Below are 20667 nucleotides of genomic sequence, written 5' to 3' on the forward strand. Positions count from 1 at the left end.
CTGTAATCTTATAAACCAGCAAGAGTAGGAGAAAGATAAAATGAGCGAGCTTACGTCCGCAAAGAAGGTAACGAGACGCAAAGAGGCGATTGCCAGAAATAACCAAAGACATTCACTCGAAGACGGACGGCCATCCGGCCCGGACTTATCGCGGTGCGTTTTGTTTTTAAAATCAATTATTCACAATAATTATCATTAAAAAAACAGCACACATCCTCACAAAATTCACACAGACCGACACTAATTCCCACAAAAATAACAATACAAAAAAAAATCCTGACCTGGACAAAAAAAAAGTGATAAAAAATTTAATTTCTGGACTTGGACATTCTACACATTAAACGTTAATGTATGTGCAAGTGTAATTACTTCTTAATTATCGAGTGCAATCGTGTCTAATTATAAGTGTTAGATAATCCGTCTAAAAAAAAATTTGTGTTTCTCAATTCTCTACTACTTTGTGCAGTGCGTCAATTAGATCTTTCCAAAAAAAAAAAAAAAAAAAAAAAAAACCTAAAATAATAATTCAAATTAAGAATCGCAATAAAAATATGATAAATTAAAAGAAATTTAAATCGAAGACAAAATGGCGGCGTACATGTAGTACAGTAACCAGTGCTGCCAACATATTAATACAGTCTATCTTTATTCAACTCTTAGAATACCAGTCTGGTATTAACTTGTGTCAGCACGGTAGACATGTGTGTTCTAATATGGCCACTGGTGTCCAATTACTTGTGGTCTGTCTTCCGTACTGATTCTATTACTATTACTCTTCTCTAGCGTTCTGATGTCTATGTGTCTCTTTGCTGATGTTGCTTCAACCAGTAAATACTATACATACGACTAAAGTTTCGGTTCAATGCTTAAACATATGCCCATTACTATTCCCAATGTAATTAACGCATCAACTACTATTAATATATATATATACATGTGTAAATATAGATGGGTATAGTAATGTTTGATACTAGTTTAATGATTCTATACGAACGTTATTACCATCTCGAGGGAATAGGAATTTATCTATAGGTATATGTATATATATTTATATATATATTTCACCCGAAGCGAAAAGCTCTACTGTGAAAGCCCTTTCCGCTGGTGAATTCGCTACTACTGTGTTCTGGTATGCATACGAATCGCTCACAGCCAGTGTGTGACACCTTCGACCCTCGACACGACTCATGCGGTTGTTACCGATAGATGACGTGACGACCGGTCAATCAAATATATCAGTGACGTAACGGGTTAATTAAATTTTTATTTAGATTTACTTTTTTATTGAGATATTTATGGGAAAACTGTTGTTTCGGCGGCTGAAATAGAAAATTCACATGGAAAAAATGTAAACTTTTTTTTTTTTAAGACCAGAAAATTGATTTTTTTAAATTAGTGATTTGGTCGGCGATGAAAATGGGAAGAAAAAAATTAAAATGTAAAATGGAGGTGAAAATAAATATTTTAAATTTATTATATCGCAATGATGTTTACTATATTTCAATAACTTTTTTCAATGACATCAAAAATAAACCATCACCTCGTTCAAGTCAATGATAAAATTTAAAAATACTCTTTTTATACCCGAGTAAAAAATTAAACCGTGAAAATTCACTTGATAAATTTTAATGTCCAATGAAAATGTTTTTCCCATTTGTAAATAAATTGACTTGATATTTCCACTTTGCATTGGTTTTAATTTAAAAATTTACTAATTAAAAAGTTCAAGTACTTAATAATTATAAGTGAGCGACCAAAACAGATTCAAAAATAATACTCGTTACTCATGTATGAGTCAACGTATCATCACAAGTGTATTCTGCTAATTTTACCCATTAAAAATAATAATAATAATTAATTTTCATGACTCCCTCGCTAATTAAAAAATTTTCAAAATTTTTGAAATTCTTTATGTCCGTGGTCCATCTTCCCCTTCACTAATTAATTACAAAAATTAATTTATAAAAATAGTCCATAAATTTTAGTTATCAATTTTAAATTAACACGAAGCAAATAAACTTTTCAATTGTACTTAAAAAAAAAAAAAAAAAATCATAAAGTAAATTTGTGTCTTCTAACAGTTAATAAATCGCAATACAAAGTCTTAAGTATAAAACGTAGGCGTCTTATTTCTTAAACTTTTACTTTTTCTCAAGTTTTTATATATGTATATATATATATATATATTTTTTTTTTTTACATATATATATACTCGATCCATTTTTTACTTTTTTTGTTTCCCCGGTGTCAGTGTACTGGCGGAAAATGTCTCAATGATCCTTGACACGTAAAAAATTCCAGACGTCTAGTGTATTCAGGAAAATAAAATAAAAAAATATAAATACTTATAAATAATTTAGTATGTATATAATAAAGTTTTGACGGCATTGGAGGAATAAAAAAATTTATATTGACGTATATCACGAGACCTCGTCGTCTATAATTAGTGAATGATAAATATAATTGACGCACTCGCCAATTAACATTTCCATCTATCAATATCTGACTTAATTGCTCATCATCATTCTCATTAATTTATATTAACACTCTTCACTATAAACTTTTAAACTCAAAACTCAGCCACTTTACTCCAAATATTTATTTATTTATTTATTTACATATTTATATATAAATACCGTTATATATTTCAGCTGAACCAGCGCTTATTTATTTTGTCAAAGAGGAGAGTTTAAATAACGGGGCCCTAAAAAAGGGCCCCACACTTAATTCTTCCGCCTTAAGGCGGCAATAAGGGGTAAGTTTTTATTTTTTTATTTTTTCATGTTTTTTTTTTTGTGATTTTGTAAATATATAAATTTATATCGTAACAATAACTATTTATAATGGCCCATTGTTATTCCGGGGTTAACTAGCAATCAATTTATCATAAAATAAATATCAACCCATTGAACGTTCGCTTTATTGAATATATATTTTTAAAATATATGCCGATAATAAATACAAGTGTAATCGATTAACATGAAAACTTATCTTGAGTTGATATATATACTCGGGTATTGTCACGAAAATTTATAGTATCATATTTATTATTAATGATATTTGAATTTATCATTTTGCCTACGATTGGTAAAAATATTATTTATATTTTTAACGATAAATGTCCCAATGATTTTTGATGATTAAAAAAAAAAATTAATTTTTTTGTGATTAGTACCGAGAGGTGGAATCGAACCGTGGAACTGGCGACCGCAATCGCTCAATTTATGAGGATAAAAAATGATTGTAAATTAAAGAAAAGGGCAAAATGAACAGGGTTGGATTTATAAAGTTACAGTTGGAAGATAGTGGAATTACAGTGAACGCACTTGTTTCATTTAATCCTATGAACCCGACAGATCCAATAAAGAAAAGTTAATAATAATATAATGCAACAGATCATTTATTTCAATAGTCTACAGACAATTTATAGTAAAATCGAATGCTATTATACTGTCCGTGAGGGTAATAGGCGAGAAATCCAATTGGTTTTCGCGAAATCCAATTTCCACAAGCTCGTAACACGAGTTTTTAAACGATTACATGCAGTAGCATTCTTTTCACTCCAATTCATTTCTGCTCTTCATATATCTATACATCCATTTATTTACACAACATATAGAAATGTATCTTCAATCGAGCTTTCGCAATATCGATTACAACTTTTTCGATTCTTTGTCATATAAACTTTTTAAAAATCCAGCCATGCTGAAACTTGTATAACGACAGATGTTGCACTGATATAACCATGTCCAGAATGTTCAATCATGTTTTTACGACTCACCCATTCATTGTCATTTTATACTCTTATTTTACCCTTCCCCCGTTTCTCTACTCCCACACTAACATCTTCCCTTATATATTTATACTTTTTTCTTATACATTTCTCACAAACTTTTATATATATTTTTTTATTTTTTATCATACAATTAAGACGTCATTACACACTAAGACGTTTTCCCTTATTTAAGATATCACCCTCGACATTTAATGTCCTTGATAATGGCTCGAATTATAGGGAATGTCTAAGTAGAATAAAGTGCGACTAAAATATTAAATATATAAAAAAATTCATTGTCTGATTTCTGACATGAAGTTGAGTTTTTATACTTACAGATATTTATTTATTTAAATCCTAAAATAAACGAATTTAAATTCAAATATAAAAATATATATAAGGGTCGCTCAAAAACATTCAAAAGACAATAATGATAAATTCAAAATTTTTCAGTGTCGTATATTTAAATTTTAAACTGGTTTGCAGTCTACTTATGATTAAAAAAAATTTTTTTTGAATTTTTAAAATACGAGCGACTTCTATGATCCTGAAGTTAGCAGCCAGTTTACAATTTTTTGATTTTTTTTTCAACAACTTAATTAAAAAAAAAAAAAAACTAAAAAAATGCACATGTAGGAAATTAAAAAAACTACAGGTGCAATTTTTTAAAATATTTTTTTTTTTAATAATTTATCGTTTTCCAAAAATCCAAAACTTATTAGATATTGGCAAGCCAGTATCTTGCGACTTTTTGAAAATTTTTTATCAAGCTGACTTTTGAATTTATATAGTGATAAGTATTTGAAGATATAATTATAGGAATTAGTGAACTGAAGGCTCTATTAATTACACTGTAGATATTATTATTTATGATGAGTTCTTTGATGTGATCTTGTGATATGAGAGGGCTTGAGCGTTAAGAGTACGTGAGTGTAGCAAAAACAGTGAGTAAAAAATAATAAAGCTCGTGCCTGGCTTTGATAATAAAGAGCCCCGGCTTTACCAACCGACGAAAGAGAAAGCTTTCGACTTTTTCTTTAGAGAAAAAACTTATACTTTTTTATACAATTTTTTACAAAAGGTATTCCCTGTTTTTTACTGTGGAATCTTGATTATCTACCATTTTTTGTGTCGGGCTTAAAGGGAATAAAAATCTAGCGTTTGATAAATTTTAGATCTTATTCATTTTTAAACTCAAAATAAAATTTCATTTAAAATTTCATTAGTAATTTAAGTATTCAGGATTAAAATCTCGTTTTTGCTAAAATCATTTTTGAAGATTAGCTAAAAAAAATATTTAATTATTAAGCGGGCTTTTGAAATTTTTATCAAGGGCTTTCCTTAAGAATTTATGTCCACTAAAAAATTCTGACCATCAGACTTTCGCCTGTCTACCGAAAAAAAATTCTCATTACGATTTTCGAAAGCGCGCGAAAAATTTGAATTTAAATTTATTTATTTTTATTTTTTAAAAAAAAATTGAGCCGGTTCTGAACAATTACCAAAATTTTCTAATATGAATATAAAAAAATATCTAAAATGATATTTCTAATACTCAGTATATATTTCTATTCCCGTACGTAATCGTAAAAATAAGTGCTGGAGAATGGAAGGAGTTTCTCACACTCGTGAGCTAAATATAAATCCGTTGTAGTAACTCAACAACTTGAATTTACTCAGCTCATCAGTATATCCAGTTCAGTTATAACTTATAGCGCACAATATTTAAATTTGAATTTTTAAAAAAATAATCACTCAAGACCTCCATCAAAAGTTACAATCACACAATTTTTTCAGTGCTCGATATTTTTTATTCTTTCATCGGACAAAATTCGCTAGACAAAGGTAAATCATATACTCATACTTTTCATATTTTTAAAACCACGATATATAAATATATATATACATATATTAATAACAATAATGTACAGTAGCTGAATCATAAAATTTTTAGGCTTTTCCACTTACTAATGACTAGAAATAATCCTGATATTTAAATTATTAATAGACAATATATAAAATATATGAGAAAAAATTAAAAAAATAAATAAAAATTTTTTATTGTGCGGTGATTTATTTTTTTGACACAAAGAAAATAATTTTGAAGGTCGTGTCTTTGTGCATGAGTTGGCAAAAGTACAAAGTAAATGAATCAATAAGTAAGATATATATAAATATATACAGAGATATATGTATAGGTAATAGATAAAATAATTGAATAATGAAATGAAAAATTTCGGTCTAAGTAGATAAGTAAACAAACAATAAAAAAATTTAAGGATAAAGTTTGAGTTGGGTCGAGTGTGCTGGGATAAGAAAGTGATGCTAGAGATTTGATATTGAGTGAATACGTATATAGTATTGTTGGTAAAGTGGACACGGTACAATAAACAAGTTGTATACCCAATCAACAAGTGGATTGTCTCAAGGTAACAAAGCATCTATTCGGAAAAAAGTTTATGTCTATTGAACGTAAGCTACACTCAATACCTTTGCTTTTAGTTGAGGTCATAATATCGCTGAGTGTTTTTAACCCACGTTTATAATTTACCCGCGCACGTCGAGACGTCTATGACGTCAAACATCGAGACGCAAAAACATCACGGGTTCATTTCACTTTTTTTTTTTTTTTTTTCTTATAAAATACTAGAGGAGATGAATGACTTGATCTATTGACGGATGTATTTCCAAGTTATATATATTTATATATATATTTATGAGGGGTGAATTGAACTGAATAACTCGAACTGTAATAAAAATTTTTTATATTTATGACTGTGATAAAAAAAATTGAATGGATTTATTGAGCGGCGGGAAAAATTCAAATTTAAATTAATGACCATAATTACGAATGCCGTAGGAATAAGATGGAGCAGTTTGAACAACTGCTCACATGCGCGATCTGTCTAGATCGTTATAGAAACCCAAAACTTCTGCCATGTCAACACAGTTTTTGTATGGAGCCATGTATGGACGGGCTTGTCGATTATGTGAGACGACAAGTTAAATGTCCAGAATGTCGGGCAGAACATCGTATCCCTTATCAGGTAATTTAACTAATAAATTTATCTATCATCGAAATTAAGTTTATCGCTGATAAACCTGACACATAAAGATATATATACTTTTTTTTAATACCAGGGTGTGCAGGCATTCCCGACGAACGTGACGTTACAACGGTTTCTGGAATTGCACATCGAAATAACGGGAGAACTCCCGGATCCGACGAGCGGACAGACAATGGAACGCTGTGGCGTATGTTCTGAGAAGAGTTACTGCTCACTATGCGTCCATTGTGATAAAAAATGTTGTCCTGAGTGCAAGGATGCACATATGGACATACTCAGACGCGAGATAACACGTATCAACTCACAGGTAATTTTCTTTTCTTCCATTTCCTGCTTTTTCTATACATCAAATTAATCAGACTCAGAATCAAAAGTCAACTTTTTGTTGCTTGATAAAATAAAAAAATTAATTATTAATTTTTAAAAATAATTTTGACTTCCTCCCCTTAATTAATTTTTTTGGGCAATAAATATAAGTCTAGTCGAGGTATTATATATAAAATTGGACAGGAAACAAGGGTGACAAGTTATATATATATATATATAATAATAATTACCTCGGTATGATTTTTGGCACGTCGTACGTTATCCTTAAATTGGCCTTTAATATTACCAGGTGGATTGTAATTACACACGATATAGATCTTTTCAGATTCACTTATACCAATTCCTAATCCCATTGTCTCGGTATTGTTCCATACAAGTTGTGTAAAGTGACCTACTTCCGTTAAATTATCTGCAGACGGCTCATCAAACTTGTAAAACTTTACCTCATTGTACCTATTGTTACAAAAATTTCATTTACACTAAATTTACTATATATTTTTAAATTATTTTGGAATAGTTTTTCGATTTGGGTTGGCGGGAAAATTTGAAAATTTAATTTTATTTAAAATTAGAGTATATTTTTTTTTTTTATTATTTATGTAAATTTACCATGACTTAACAACTTCCTCGGGTAGCGTTTCCCAATTTATATTGTTACTTGTAGCAACATAAAGATTCTCGCCGTAAGAATTGTTTGGCCTCCGCTCAAATATATCTCGCTTTGCCAAATCTTCGGCCCACTCTTGAGCAAATTTATTCAACTATCATAACAATATAATTATTATTATTATTATTAGTAATTTAATTCATAAATAAATAATCAATTACTTGATCATCAATTGCCAGATCTGGTGACTCATGTTCACTACGATATTTATTATGATACTCAAGAATTTTATTTGAAAATTTTGCCGGGCTAAAAAAAAATCAATTATACTAATAATTAATTAATTTATTAAAAAAAATAATGAACTTACTCAGCCATTTTTTTAAAAATAAATTTAGGATCGAAATTATAAATTTATCGAAAGGTTATAAAAATAATAAATGACAATCGATATATTTATATCGCGTCGCAGGTGTTAAAGGACATGAAAATTTTTCTACACCCTTATGGCTTTCGGAAGGGTGTAAAAAAAAATTCAAAATTAGGTAAATTTATATTTATACACTTTTCGATAAAAAATATATCGGCAAATAAAATTTTTTACGGCCTTATGCCATTAGAAGGGTATTTATTAGGATACGCCCTTTTGGCACCTTTCATGAAATATATGTGATAAAATTGCAGATAAGACGCGGCCTTCATCGTCTGCAGGATGCATTGGCACTTGTTGAAAAAAACACCCTCGGTCTGCAGACAAACTGCGCGTCTGTTGCTGAAGAAGTTGATGAAATTTATCGACGACTGAGTAAAGCTCTGAAGGATCGTACAGAACACCTGCGTAATGAGGTTGAACGTTACTCCGGGACAGAGTTGCGTAGTTTAATTCAATTAAAAGAAAATTTAGAACTTGAAATAGCAAATATCCAAAGCAATTGTGATCTCGCTGATGCTCATATCAATGAAAATGTACCTTGGGATGACGCAGAGCTGCTTGATACTAAAGAATTGTTTCTTCGTACGGTTGAGTTTATCAGGTGGGAATACCTCGGATTTAAATTAAATAATTGTTTTATTTAAATGCGCGGGAAATTTAAAATAAATGGTGGTAATTTTTTTTAGGAACTTTGAGTACGAGGCTGGGGACTATGGCCGTCGTGTGCGTTTCGTAATGGCCCACGATCCCAATCAGTTGGTACTACACGTCGCGGGGTATGGAGAGCTAAACATTAAGCCGGAAACTGGAAGCACTGGGCACTTAGGTACCACTGGGGGATTAGCGCCTCCTGGGGGACCTCCTGGACTGATGAGAAGCAAAAGCGATCATCGTCTTGCTTCACAGTATCGCCAGCAAGAAGAGGAACGATTGACGAGAAATCGTTATGCTCCTGATTACGAGTAATTACTTTTTTTATTCATAGTATCGATATTTTTAATTTTTATGGACTTTCTTTTCAAGCCAAAAAAATAAATAAATTTTTTTTTGACTGAAATTTTTAATGTCTGATAATGAGGCTTGAAAATTGGCTGACTTGATTTGGTGGAAAATTTTCGGGCTGTTTATAAAAAATAACAAAATTTCGTTCCTTTATTTTCAAAATTCATTTTTACCAGGATGATATTTAATAGAAAAAAAAAAAAAAAAAAATTGATAAATTATAAAATAAAAAAAATATAAAAATAAAGAAAATCAGCCCACACTTCCGACCTCAGCTTGAATACAACTGTCACGATTATTGGAAATACTCTTCATCGAACAAATTTTCAATTGCCAGTAGAGGTAAAGAAAAAAGAGTAACTGAAAAAAAAGCTAAATAAAAAGAAACAAGAAAAGGCTAAAATAAAATAAAATGTTATATATAAAATGAGAACGATGTTCTCGCATTCAAGTTCCTTCGATAGATTTCGACAAACGAAGCACGTTCGAAACGTGTAGTGGCCTGTAAAAAGTATTCGATCCCCATCGCAGATTATTCTGGCCTACAGCCAAACGTTAACTCTCTCCTCTCCCCTTCCCCTTTTTTATTTTATTTTATTTTATTTTATTTATTTACCTTTTTTACTCTTCATCTATAAATTTTAACAGACATAAGTTTCTTTTTTTAGATTGACCCAAATATTTATATCATTATAAATAATTTTACGTCGCTAGCTCCATTTTACTCGACTCAGACCATTCCCGAATGTTGCATGGAAAAAAAAAATTTTTTTTACCGATCCAGGGAATAAACTTTCCGAGTTAAATTAATTATTCATTAAATTACGTATGCGACGGTGTAATAATCAACTTTGTATCCCAACTTTTTAATTATATTTAACTTAAACTTTTTACCTTAAGAAATTTATAAATTTTTTTTTACTTCGTCTCAGCGTTTTCAACATTTATAAAAACACAGATTTTCGTGACCAGCTCAATAAAACTTTTAACGAGCTTTCAAAATTAATATAAAGGATAGAATGGGCCCCTAAGAAAAAATTTTAAATATTATATTTATGTAAGAAAAAAAATTTCCTTTGGAATGAATACCAATAAGCTGGGGTTCAAAAAAATTCCTGACACCGGGTGATAAAAAAAAAATTCAAAATTTTAAGTGACATTGGTCATTGAAAATTAAAAATTATATTTTTGTAACCGATCAATTATTTGATAACAATATGACCTATATATTGATAAAAAAAAAATGAAACTTTTTTTGACAGCAGTATGGCGACAGAGAACTAGATAGTAGAGTATAAATAATAATTTTTTTCAAAGATATGACACACCAGAATATGAAACACCGAGAAATAAATCACGTTATCGCAGTCGTTTCATGCGTCACCGGGACGGCGAGGAATCTGACGGCGACACAAGATCGAGCGTACGTTTCACATCCTCGACGGATTCAAATCAACGGGAAAAGGTATTAGACACAGAGGATGCCGCACGCGGACCATTGTCTGGTATATTTCGCTTAACCGATTCACCGAGGGTTATGAAAAAGTTACAAGAGTGTGAGAGAGCGAGTAAACGCAAAAAAGATGACCCACCGGCTGCTGTAACACCCACAGCCGCTCCTACTCAAACTCAAACACCCAAAACCCAGGTAAATTTAAATAATAATTACCTCTGCTACTTCTACTACTGCTTCTCTATATTAATGCTCATTTTTTTGACTAAACACAGAAAATGTATCAATAATTTATGACCATCCAATAAAACTTTTCATCAAATTTAAATCTTATTATTTTTTTTTTTGTACATCAGTACCAACCCGGGAGTCATAAGGGCGCGAAAAAAAAAATTCAAAGTGAAATGTATATTTTTGATACTTTCAGATAAAAAAAATGCATCGTTTAGTAAAAAAAAAAAATGATGCGCCCTTATGGCATCTGCGCGATATTTCCTCATTGAAAATTCTATATTTGTAAAAAAAAAAAAAATTTATTTTTAACAGTGACCCTGCAATTCCATACACACGTAACCGACCGAACGGATGAGTCCTCGCCACGAAAACTCGGTCGTCGCAACTAAATAAACAAATAAGTTCGAAAAACAATAGTTTCACATACATTTGCTAGCACAAAATAAATAAACACAAATAAATAGTTAAACAAATGCATAATTACAAAATTTTATTTTATTCCCAGTAATTTACATAATAATAATAATATTAATAATAATAATAGTAAATATTAGCAATAAATTTTGGCTGACTTAGTTTTGTGAGGCTTCATTGGCTCGGCGTTGGTTGCTGTTATGGAAAAATTATAAATTCATATATAAATTACTCAAACTTTATAAATTAATCAGCAGCAAGCATGAAATTAATTAAATTAATTATTTTTTCTCTGTATTTCAAATTTTTAAATAAAATAATTGTAAGCAAAAAATCTAAAAGAATGAAAATGAATGACAGGTGCAGCCAAAAAAAAATCCATCGGTCGCTAAACAGACCAGCGAAGATGACGAGATTTCAAGAATAAAAAAACAAAATAAAAATAATCCAAGTCAAACGGAAACTGTCGAGGAGAGACAATCAGTACCTGCAACACCGACTTCTGTCAGTTCACCGGTGACACGTGAAAGTGAACGGGAAACAGAAGAAGTTATTCGTAGACCGACAATTGTTAGGTCGGTCTTTGTAATAAATAATTAATTATCAGTTACTAATTAATGATACTTATCACCATTTGAATATTATTATTACAGTAGAAGGACATCTTCAGAAGCTCATGCACCTGGAGTGCGAAGCGCATCATCGGACTCAAGTACTGGATCTGAGAGTTCAACGGGCTCTGGAATCCGAAGTACCGGCGCAACCTTCACAGCTGAGGAGATGAAACAGAAGTACCTCTCAAGAGCGCCCCCATCTTCTACCAACACAACTAGTAATGTCAATAGTGTTGCCAACCCTACAACAAACGTCACAAGTGTCCGTGAGAACGCCGTTACGACGACTCCCAGTCCCCGGCCGCCATTTCAAAGCCGTTTTTTAGGTGCAGGTCACTACTCGCCATTTTGTGTCTCTTAATAACAATATTTTATCAACTCGCAAAAGTAACCTTTGATAATTGCAGGTAATCGGTCGTCTCCAGCAGTTCCAACCCCGGCACCAATCGCTGAGCCGAAAAAAGAAGAGGACGACGAAACCTCCAGCTCGTCTGAAGAAACGGAAACCGAGACAGAGGAATCTGAAACAGAGACTCGAAGTTCAGCAGCACCTAGCACTGAAAGAACTCGGGAAGTTGCGATGGCCAGAACCGATATCGGGCCGTTGTTGGCACGAAGCGCCGAAGCACGACGTGGCAGCAAAGAGGAATCGCCTTCAACTAGGTCAGTTTTTTAAAATTAACCGATTAACCAATTGGATGATCGAATTATTTGAAGACTTATTTACTTTTTTGTGACAGATATTCATCACCACGAGGTAGTCCAGCTCTTTCAACATCATCACCAACAGGAATGTCATCACCTAGCGGCTATACCAGCAGGTTCGTAGCAATTGCTCACGACAATCACGACTTGTCTTCCAATTCCGTTAACACCCTGGACAATAATGTTGTACATTATAGGAGCGTTATTAATCAAAGTGACGACGCATTATTATTATTGGGTGATAGTGTTGATAACAATCAAGCCGCGTATAATAATAATCATAATAATAATGATAAATATAATTATGATAATAGTTTAACGGGTGAGAAGATATTAGCATCAAACGAACATTATTCCAGTGTCCCATCAATTGTTATTACCCCTGACGACAATAAATTCATAAGTGTTAATAATGACCCTGACCTAACTCTTTCTCTACAAGATAACAATAACAACGGTATTGATAATGATAGACGTGGGACGGATTACGAACTAGACCAAAATATTCTAGGTGATAACCTGACGCGCGATTACTATGAACAAAGTGACTCCGCGGACAATCAACCCGAGGCGTTGACCATTCGATCTGATAGTTATGAGATGGGAGAGCTCCAAGAACCCGATAATGAAGGAGCTAGGATCCTTAGTAGTATTACTGAAGAAATTTATGAAGACAATGATGCTTTGGGGAGAGATGGTTCCGTAGATCAAGAGGTCGCGGGCATTAAGTCTCACAGTCAACTCGTTTCCGGTGAATCGGATGAAGAAATTGTTAGTGACTTGGGGAATGAAAATTCTATTGAGGTAAATGATGAGAAAATTTTCGTTATGGCAACGGATCAATTAGACAGTGGACATTTCTCCAGTCAGGGGGCGGAAGTTGATAATCGTATGAGTGATGATAAGGATTCTGATGAATTGAGTAATGGAAATGATAGTGAAGAAATCGCAGTGAGGTCTAATGATGAAGGCATGGAAAATATTAATAATGAATTAATGAGCAATGAAAAACTAGCGGTTATGACGTCTAGTGAATTAGACAGCGGAAATGTTTCCAGTGAATCACATGATGAAATTTCTAATATCAGCAATGAAGGTCATAGAAATTTTCCAAATGAAATCTCGGTTATGAAATCGGAAGATTTAGCTGAGAGAATTTCTCACATGAAAAACAATTTAGGCCTTAGAAATGTCACCAATGAACTGAATGGAGAAAATCATATTGCTAATGAAGAATTTTCTTCTTCAAACCATAGAGAATCAGGCAATAAAACTCTTGAAACAGACGATGAAAAAATAAGCGAAGGCATGCTGACTGACACTGAAGATCTTGGAGAAATTCTGTCTAGTGTAGTCAAAAGCGCCAAGAAAATGGAGCGTGAGTATTTGCAACAGAAAAATCATCAAGCGTTGGAAAACGGAACGGAAACAGAATCTGGGTCCGAGTCCGAGTCCGAGTCCGAATCCATGTCAGAATCTGAATTGCAATCGCAGTCTGAAAACGCGCAGACATATTCGAGAAGTAACGACATTTCTGAAATGTCTAGCTCGTTTTCTACAAACCAGTCTGATAAAATAGACGACATATTCAATAAAAATTCCATAAATGATAATTTGTTTGACGATCAAGGATGGATCGTTACTGAAGAAGATCCACTGCCTCTGCTAAAGAGCTCAAGTTCAACAAATTCAATCTCCTCCAATGAAAAGACTGATTTTTTTATAAATTCTGATCATAATTCAAGTAATTTTGACAATCAAAATCCATGGAATTCATTGGGAATTCAAAATTCAACTGCGCGGGAAACTGAAAATAATTCAAATTTCGATTCCGAAGCTGAAATTTTTAACAATAATTTAGCGCGTAAAAGTAACAATGGATGGCTAGCAAATGAGAGGAACAATAATTCTGAACAAAGTACAAGTGAACCGAGCACAGATGGCGTCGCTGCGGATGTTCTAGAGAGGAACAAAGATGACGTAACCTCGAAAAATCTTAGCGGGCAGAATAATGATGATGATGATGATGATAATGAAATTGGTGTTAAGAATGAGGATGATAAAATAAAGAATGAAAGCAACCAATCGAGAATGGACAACATAAATATACCAATGCAAATGGTAACAACTGTCTTCTGTGTTTCTGTATTGTGTTATGGCGTTCTAACGAATCTGTTCCTCTGACCGAACAGTTTGTCAACTCGATTAACAGATAACACACTTTAACATCACATTACATCATGGATTTAATCGTACGATTTTGTTTATGTAAAAAGAAAAAGTATCAAGATATTTATTATTAAACAATACTTTTCGTAAAAAATATATTAATCATCGATTTGCTTTAAGTACAATCGGAAAATTTCATTTTATGTAAACAAATGGTCTTCGCCTCGTGACGTAGCATTAAAACTAAAAAATTTGACGTTTGTCGAATTTTTGAATAATCAAATTTTGCATTTTTCTTTTTACAAATTGTGATAGTTGTACGTGTTACGTAAATAATTATTAATTATCGTTAAATGCTAATATCCATGCCCATTATTATTTTAATTAAATAATAAAATACGCGTAACTGACTTTGCTCAATTTATTAAATACCATTAAAGCTTTTTTTAAATTTTTATTTTTATGTCTTCCTACACAGAAAAATATGATTTTTTGGCGCGAAAAAAATTTTTTTTTTTATAATGCAAAGACTTTCATGAAGCTGAAGCTAGCGGCCATAATAAGTAGCGGCTACGCAAAAAATTGTTGGCCGCTACTTTTTACGGCTACTAGCTTCAGCTTTAGAAAATTTTCTTGGGTTGAATAAAAATTTCTTAGGGTGAGTAAAAAATTATTATATCAAGAAATCCATATTTTCTGTGTATTGTTTATTGTTTCTCACTTAATTTTTTATTTATTTTTTTACGCGTATTTGTGTTATGACGCTTTGCTGTAAGCACAATATTATTAATAAATAAAAATCATTATAATAATTTGTATATTTAAATATAAAAAAAAAAAAAAACAAATTTTTTTTGTACTAAGTTTGTTGTTGTTGTCCTATATTCGTTTACGTCAGTTTGTTTATGTGGTTAATAAACATAGTCTTGTGATAACTCGTTTTATTTATTTCCCTTGTATTTAAAATTAAATTAAAGTTTAGTAAAACAAAAAAAAAAAAATTAAATAGGCTTAAAAAAAAAAAAGTAAAGTAAGATACTCCCGTTTAATAAATTTTTTTAAAATCCAGTAACTTTTGTTTTTGTTGCCATTGGAATGCCAGTAGAATTGCTTTCAAATAAAAATAAAAAAATATAGAGAACAGTAGAGTAGAAATTTAGAAGTAGATTAATAAAAAAAACTCACGGACGAGTTAACGTTTTGTACTTTTTTTTTCTTTTTTTCGCTGCACGCGCGACTAAATTCTACGACGTTACTGAGCGAATAGAGAAAATAAAAAAAAATCTAGTTGTTTATAAATAGAGTATTGAGATGTAAAAAATATTTATTGGCAATCTGATTGATGTTTATATATAAATATATATACATTTGGTTGTCATGTGGCTTGTGGCCAAAATTAATTGGAGTAATTGGTATTTATAGGTATAGATTTATATTTAAGGTTAATGAGGTCAATGACAAAATACTAGTTGAGTTTGTTCGATAACTCGTGACGGATTAAGCGCAATTTGATTTAGTAAACTAATTACGCGATGATATTGATTAAGGTGATACTACATCATATATTTAAATATATATCGCCCTTATATATTTTTTATTTCGTTTAATAAAATTTAAAACGAATTTTTGAGAATTTTTATTTTTTGGATTTTTTGAAAAATGTATCAGAGTTAACTACGGCTTGTTGGTATTCGTTTGAAAGGAAATTTGACGAGGAAAATTTGAAAAAAAAAAATTTTTTTAAATCTTTGATAGTTTTCGAGAAACGTAAACTTTTCATAATCTTTAGTTTCGGAAAATTCAAGTAAATTTGATGTTAGCACTATTTTTTATGGTTTATAAAATTATTATTATTATTATATTTATTAAAAAAAAAAAAAAAATCAACTGAGTTTTAAAAATAAAAAAATTTTCAGATTTCTGAACAAGAGCAGAAGCCAGGCGGCGGTTACAGCGCCGCGGGAAAGAGAGCGTGAACCGGAACCGGAAGTCGAGCCACTGTCACCGCGTTCACGTTACGCGGCATTAAAAGAACGCCGTCAACGAGTGGCACGATCAAGAAGCTCACACAATTTCGGCAACGATGACATTGATTTGGACGAGGATCCACCATCGCCTACGACCCAATCGCCCAACGCCTATCTGGCAGCCAAATATGGCGCCGGCTCTGAATTGGCACGCAGTCGCAGCACCCATGCTCTCAAGTCACGTGATCCGAGTCCTGAGCGCGATCGCCCGGGAATGGAGAAAGATGGCGCTGCGCTCAGCTCATGGGCGCGCTATCTCAAGAACAAATATGGGAACAGGAGCACTAAGGACAAAGAGCCCACCTCTACATCATCGATTCCGTCTTCTAGGTATAAAAACCAAAAAATTTTAAATTCCCGGGAAATTTTGAATAAATGAATTTATTTAAATTTTTAGCACCAGCGCTGCATCACGAAGACTATCACTGGGATTACCCCTAAGACACGCCGGTCAAACTTCATTTGAATCTTCTGACGACGACCAAAAAAACCCGTCAGGCTCCCCCACGTCTCCTACAGCAGCTCAAGGTATCCCCGCGGTAGCAGGTTCCTCCACTAGGTAATTAATCTAATTAAAACATATCTAAACCATCAATTAACCCGGTCATTAATGAATATTATTACAGGGGCCAGTACCTGCTGAAGCGGAGACAGCTGTTGAAATTTGGGATGCGGGGGAGCGGAGCCGGATGTTTCACTTGGCCACGTGGCCTGGCGGTCGGTCCCGACAACTCAATTGTCGTGGCCGACAGCTCAAATCATCGTGTGCAAGTTTTCGATGGAAACGGAAACTTCCTCAAGGAATTCGGTACTTATGGCAGCGGCGAGGGCGAGTTCGATTGCTTGGCCGGTGTCGCAGTAAACCGGATCGGGCAATTCATCATCGCCGACCGGTACAATCATCGTATTCAGGTTCTCGATCCATCAGGAAGATTTTTACGTGCTTTTGGATCACAGGGTACAGGCGATGGACGATTTAATTATCCGTGGGGTATCACCACTGATGCATTGGGATTTATTTATGTTTGCGACAAAGAAAATCATCGGGTCCAAGTCAGTCATTAATGATTAATGATAAAAAATATCAAAGGCGTAGCAAAAAATGATTAACGATTAATAATTTCAGGTTTTCCAGTCCGATGGAACGTTTGTTGGTAAATTTGGATCATGCGGTAGTGGACGTGGGCAATTAGAGCATCCTCATTACATTGCCGTCAGCAACACTAATCGAGTGATTGTCAGCGACAGCAACAATCATCGCATACAAATTTTTGATGTAGGCGGTCGTGTACTGACGGCCTTTGGTTCTGAAGGTTCCGATGACGGACAATTCAAATTCCCACGTGGTGTTGCGGTCGACGATCAAGGATACATCATTGTCGCTGATTCTGGGAATAATCGGATTCAAATATTTACGCCCGAGGGTGCATTCCTGAGAGCTTTCGGGAACTGGGGCAGCGGAGACGCAGAATTCAAGGGCCTCGAGGGTGTTGCCGTAACTTCTGCCGGCAGTATCGTTGTCTGCGATCGCGAAAATCACCGAGTTCAAATTTTTTAAATAATTATCTATGCTTCAATGGATTTTTTTTATTTTCTCCTCTATTTTAATAAAATAATTAAAACCTAACCTCGTTCGGAAAAAATTTATCAACACTAAAGTTTTTTTATTTATTGCCGTTTTACTTTACGTTATTAATCAGTCACGATATTTAAATATTTATTACAGTATGATATATTTATTAACCGTGACACGCAAATCATACTTATATATCAACAATAATAATAAAGGTCATAAAAGTTAATTTACTTTGTATTCAGTGGCAAAAGTTTGTACCGTTTGTATGCTTTTAAAATGAATTGTTGGCTAGATCGTGATAAGTATCAAATATATGAAAAAATTTAGGCAATCAGACGAAAATTTTATTTTAACCTTAAAGTTTTAGTATCATGTTGAGTTATCATTTAATTGTCGAGTTTAAATAAGAATGAGGATGTGTAATGAGTTTATAAAACGCTTGCATTTTTTGATGTTATTAAATGTAATAATTGAAAATAATTAAATGAATTTTTGAATAAAATGGAAAATTTACTTTATACTTCACCGTTCATAGTTCCGTTCGTAAAAAAATCTCCACCATTTTTCTAGTTATTACTACGCATGCGCGTCAATGCAGTCATGAACTTCACATTAGTCAAGTAGTGGGGGAATATTCTTTTGCCGACTCAACTATTCCATATTTTATTTTAAATTATAACCTCAATTATAGTAATTTTTTGGGGGTAAAAAGGATAGTTGCAAATTATATTTAATTGCGCGCGAATTTTTTAAATTTTATGAGACGAAAAATATTTTTACTTACAACTGAATTCTATTAACGCGAAGTTAGTCTACGGAGTAGAAATTTTCTAGAAATTCCGAGTTATCGAATGTCACTTCTTCTTTAAAAAGTAAACTGCGCGCATGCGCGCTTTAAAAATTAAAAAAAAAATGAATAATTAAAACTTCAGTGACTTCATTTTATAAATGGATGACTTCTTTAGAGTAAGTTTTATTATTCAATACTACTGCGCAGTAAGATGCGCGTATTAAATTTTTTTGGCGCGAGATTTTTTAAATTCAAATTTAAAAAAAAAATTATGGTATTTTTTTTGAAAAATCTCTTCTGTCAGTAATTTTTAAAAATTTATTCTATAATTTATAATTTTACAAAATTTTTGAAACCATTCCAGTGTTAGATATTTAAAAAATTGGCGGGAAAAAAGGAAAAGTATGAAAGGATAAATAAATAGGTAAGTAATGTCAATAAATATATAATTTATTAAATGCAATGATGAAATGGTGTAACAATAGGGGAGAGAGCATAAAAAATCTAGGTCACAGTGACCTAGTTGTTGATTTATTTTTTTTTAATTAAACCATAGAGTAATTGGTGTCCGGCTTCTCTCCCCTTAATTGGAAATATAGATAAAATATTTTCGTTATTTACAATATTATTATTATTATTAATATGTATATATAATTATTATTATTAATTAATAATTATTATTTACTTGAACGTTAGCTTAATAAATAATAAATGATAATAAATATAATTATTAAGAATTATAATTAAATTTTTTATTTTACTAATAGTACTTTTTGCGATAATAAAAATATTACAAGATGGAGCCTAGAATTTTTTTTATCCTAAATTAGCAGATTTTAATTTAATTTTTTTTGGTTAATAAATTAATTAATTTTGTTTTAAAATTCGCTTTTTTTGAGATCAGTGATTGTTTTTTCATATTTAATTAATTAATTAATTAATTTGCGGATCTGACGAATTTTAAAACATTAATTTTTTTTTGATAAAAATATTTATTTTTGATAAAAATAAAATTAATTTTTTAATTAAAATTCTAGATTTTTTTGAGTTATTAAAACTTTTTTTTTAGACTGGACATTAGGAAAATTTGATAAAATTTATTAATTAATTATATTTTAAATTTATTAAGTCGAATCAAGCGTATTATCAATTGATTTTTATAATTAAAATTTAATAATATTCTAGACTAAAATATTTATCTTTAATTTGCGTCTATAAAGTAATTAAAGATGGCGGTAATTTTTTTTTTAATTAATTAATTTTTTTCAAATTACATATTTAAGTTATTCATTATTTTGTTTTGTTAATAAATAAACAAATTAAAGTGGCAGCAATTAGGCCATGCGGCTCCTATTAAATTCTATGTCTTCGACTCTTATAATTACTCATTAATCGTTAATCAATTTTCCTCAATGAATTTAAAATCGGAAAAATTTCATTATTTAGTCACTTGAAAGCGCCTACCCTAGCGTT

The 20667-nt window shown here is 31.7% G+C and overlaps 1 protein-coding gene across 8 annotated transcripts; it reads left to right on the forward strand.

Moving 5' to 3' along the window:
* Positions 1-92: 92 nt before the first annotated feature.
* Positions 93-18906, forward strand: LOC103580438 (RING finger protein nhl-1). Of its 8 annotated transcripts, XM_008562183.2 has the most exons (14): positions 2474-2755; positions 6636-6822; positions 6917-7150; positions 8462-8811; positions 8897-9172; positions 10530-10860; positions 11674-11888; positions 11967-12259; positions 12335-12590; positions 12668-12748; positions 16718-17158; positions 17226-17387; positions 17455-17881; positions 17955-18906. In XM_008562183.2, the coding sequence occupies exons 2-14, from the start codon at positions 6643-6645 to the stop codon at positions 18384-18386; spliced, it is 3678 nt and encodes a 1225-aa protein (XP_008560405.1). In that variant the 5' UTR covers positions 2474-2755; positions 6636-6642; the 3' UTR covers positions 18387-18906. The 8 variants fall into 8 exon arrangements, with proteins under 8 accessions (XP_008560400.1, XP_008560401.1, XP_053597877.1 ...); XM_008562178.2 differs by lacking the exons at positions 16718-17158; positions 17226-17387; positions 17455-17881; positions 17955-18906 and adding an exon at positions 93-153 and having other exon boundaries at positions 2652-2755; positions 12668-15587; XM_008562179.2 differs by lacking the exons at positions 16718-17158; positions 17226-17387; positions 17455-17881; positions 17955-18906 and adding an exon at positions 160-349 and having other exon boundaries at positions 2652-2755; positions 12668-15587.
* The last annotated feature ends 1761 nt before the right edge of the window (positions 18907-20667 follow it).

The sequence above is a fragment of the Microplitis demolitor genome, chromosome 9 (genome assembly GCF_026212275.2).
Source record: "Microplitis demolitor isolate Queensland-Clemson2020A chromosome 9, iyMicDemo2.1a, whole genome shotgun sequence".
In the NCBI taxonomy this organism is placed as follows: domain Eukaryota; kingdom Metazoa; phylum Arthropoda; class Insecta; order Hymenoptera; family Braconidae; genus Microplitis; species Microplitis demolitor.

What these genes read in the sequence shown, in the direction of transcription:
- LOC103580438 (XM_008562178.2), top strand. Translation starts at nt 6,643, where the DNA reads ATGGAGCAGTTTGAACAACTGCTCACATGCGCGATCTGTCTAGATCGT. An exon ending in AAGCCGTTTTTTAGGTGCAG is followed by an intron (nt 12,260 to 12,334) that starts GTCACTACTCGC and finishes TGATAATTGCAG; the next exon opens with GTAATCGGTCGTCTCCAGCA. An exon ending in GAGGAATCGCCTTCAACTAG is followed by an intron (nt 12,591 to 12,667) that starts GTCAGTTTTTTA and finishes TTTTTGTGACAG; the next exon opens with ATATTCATCACCACGAGGTA.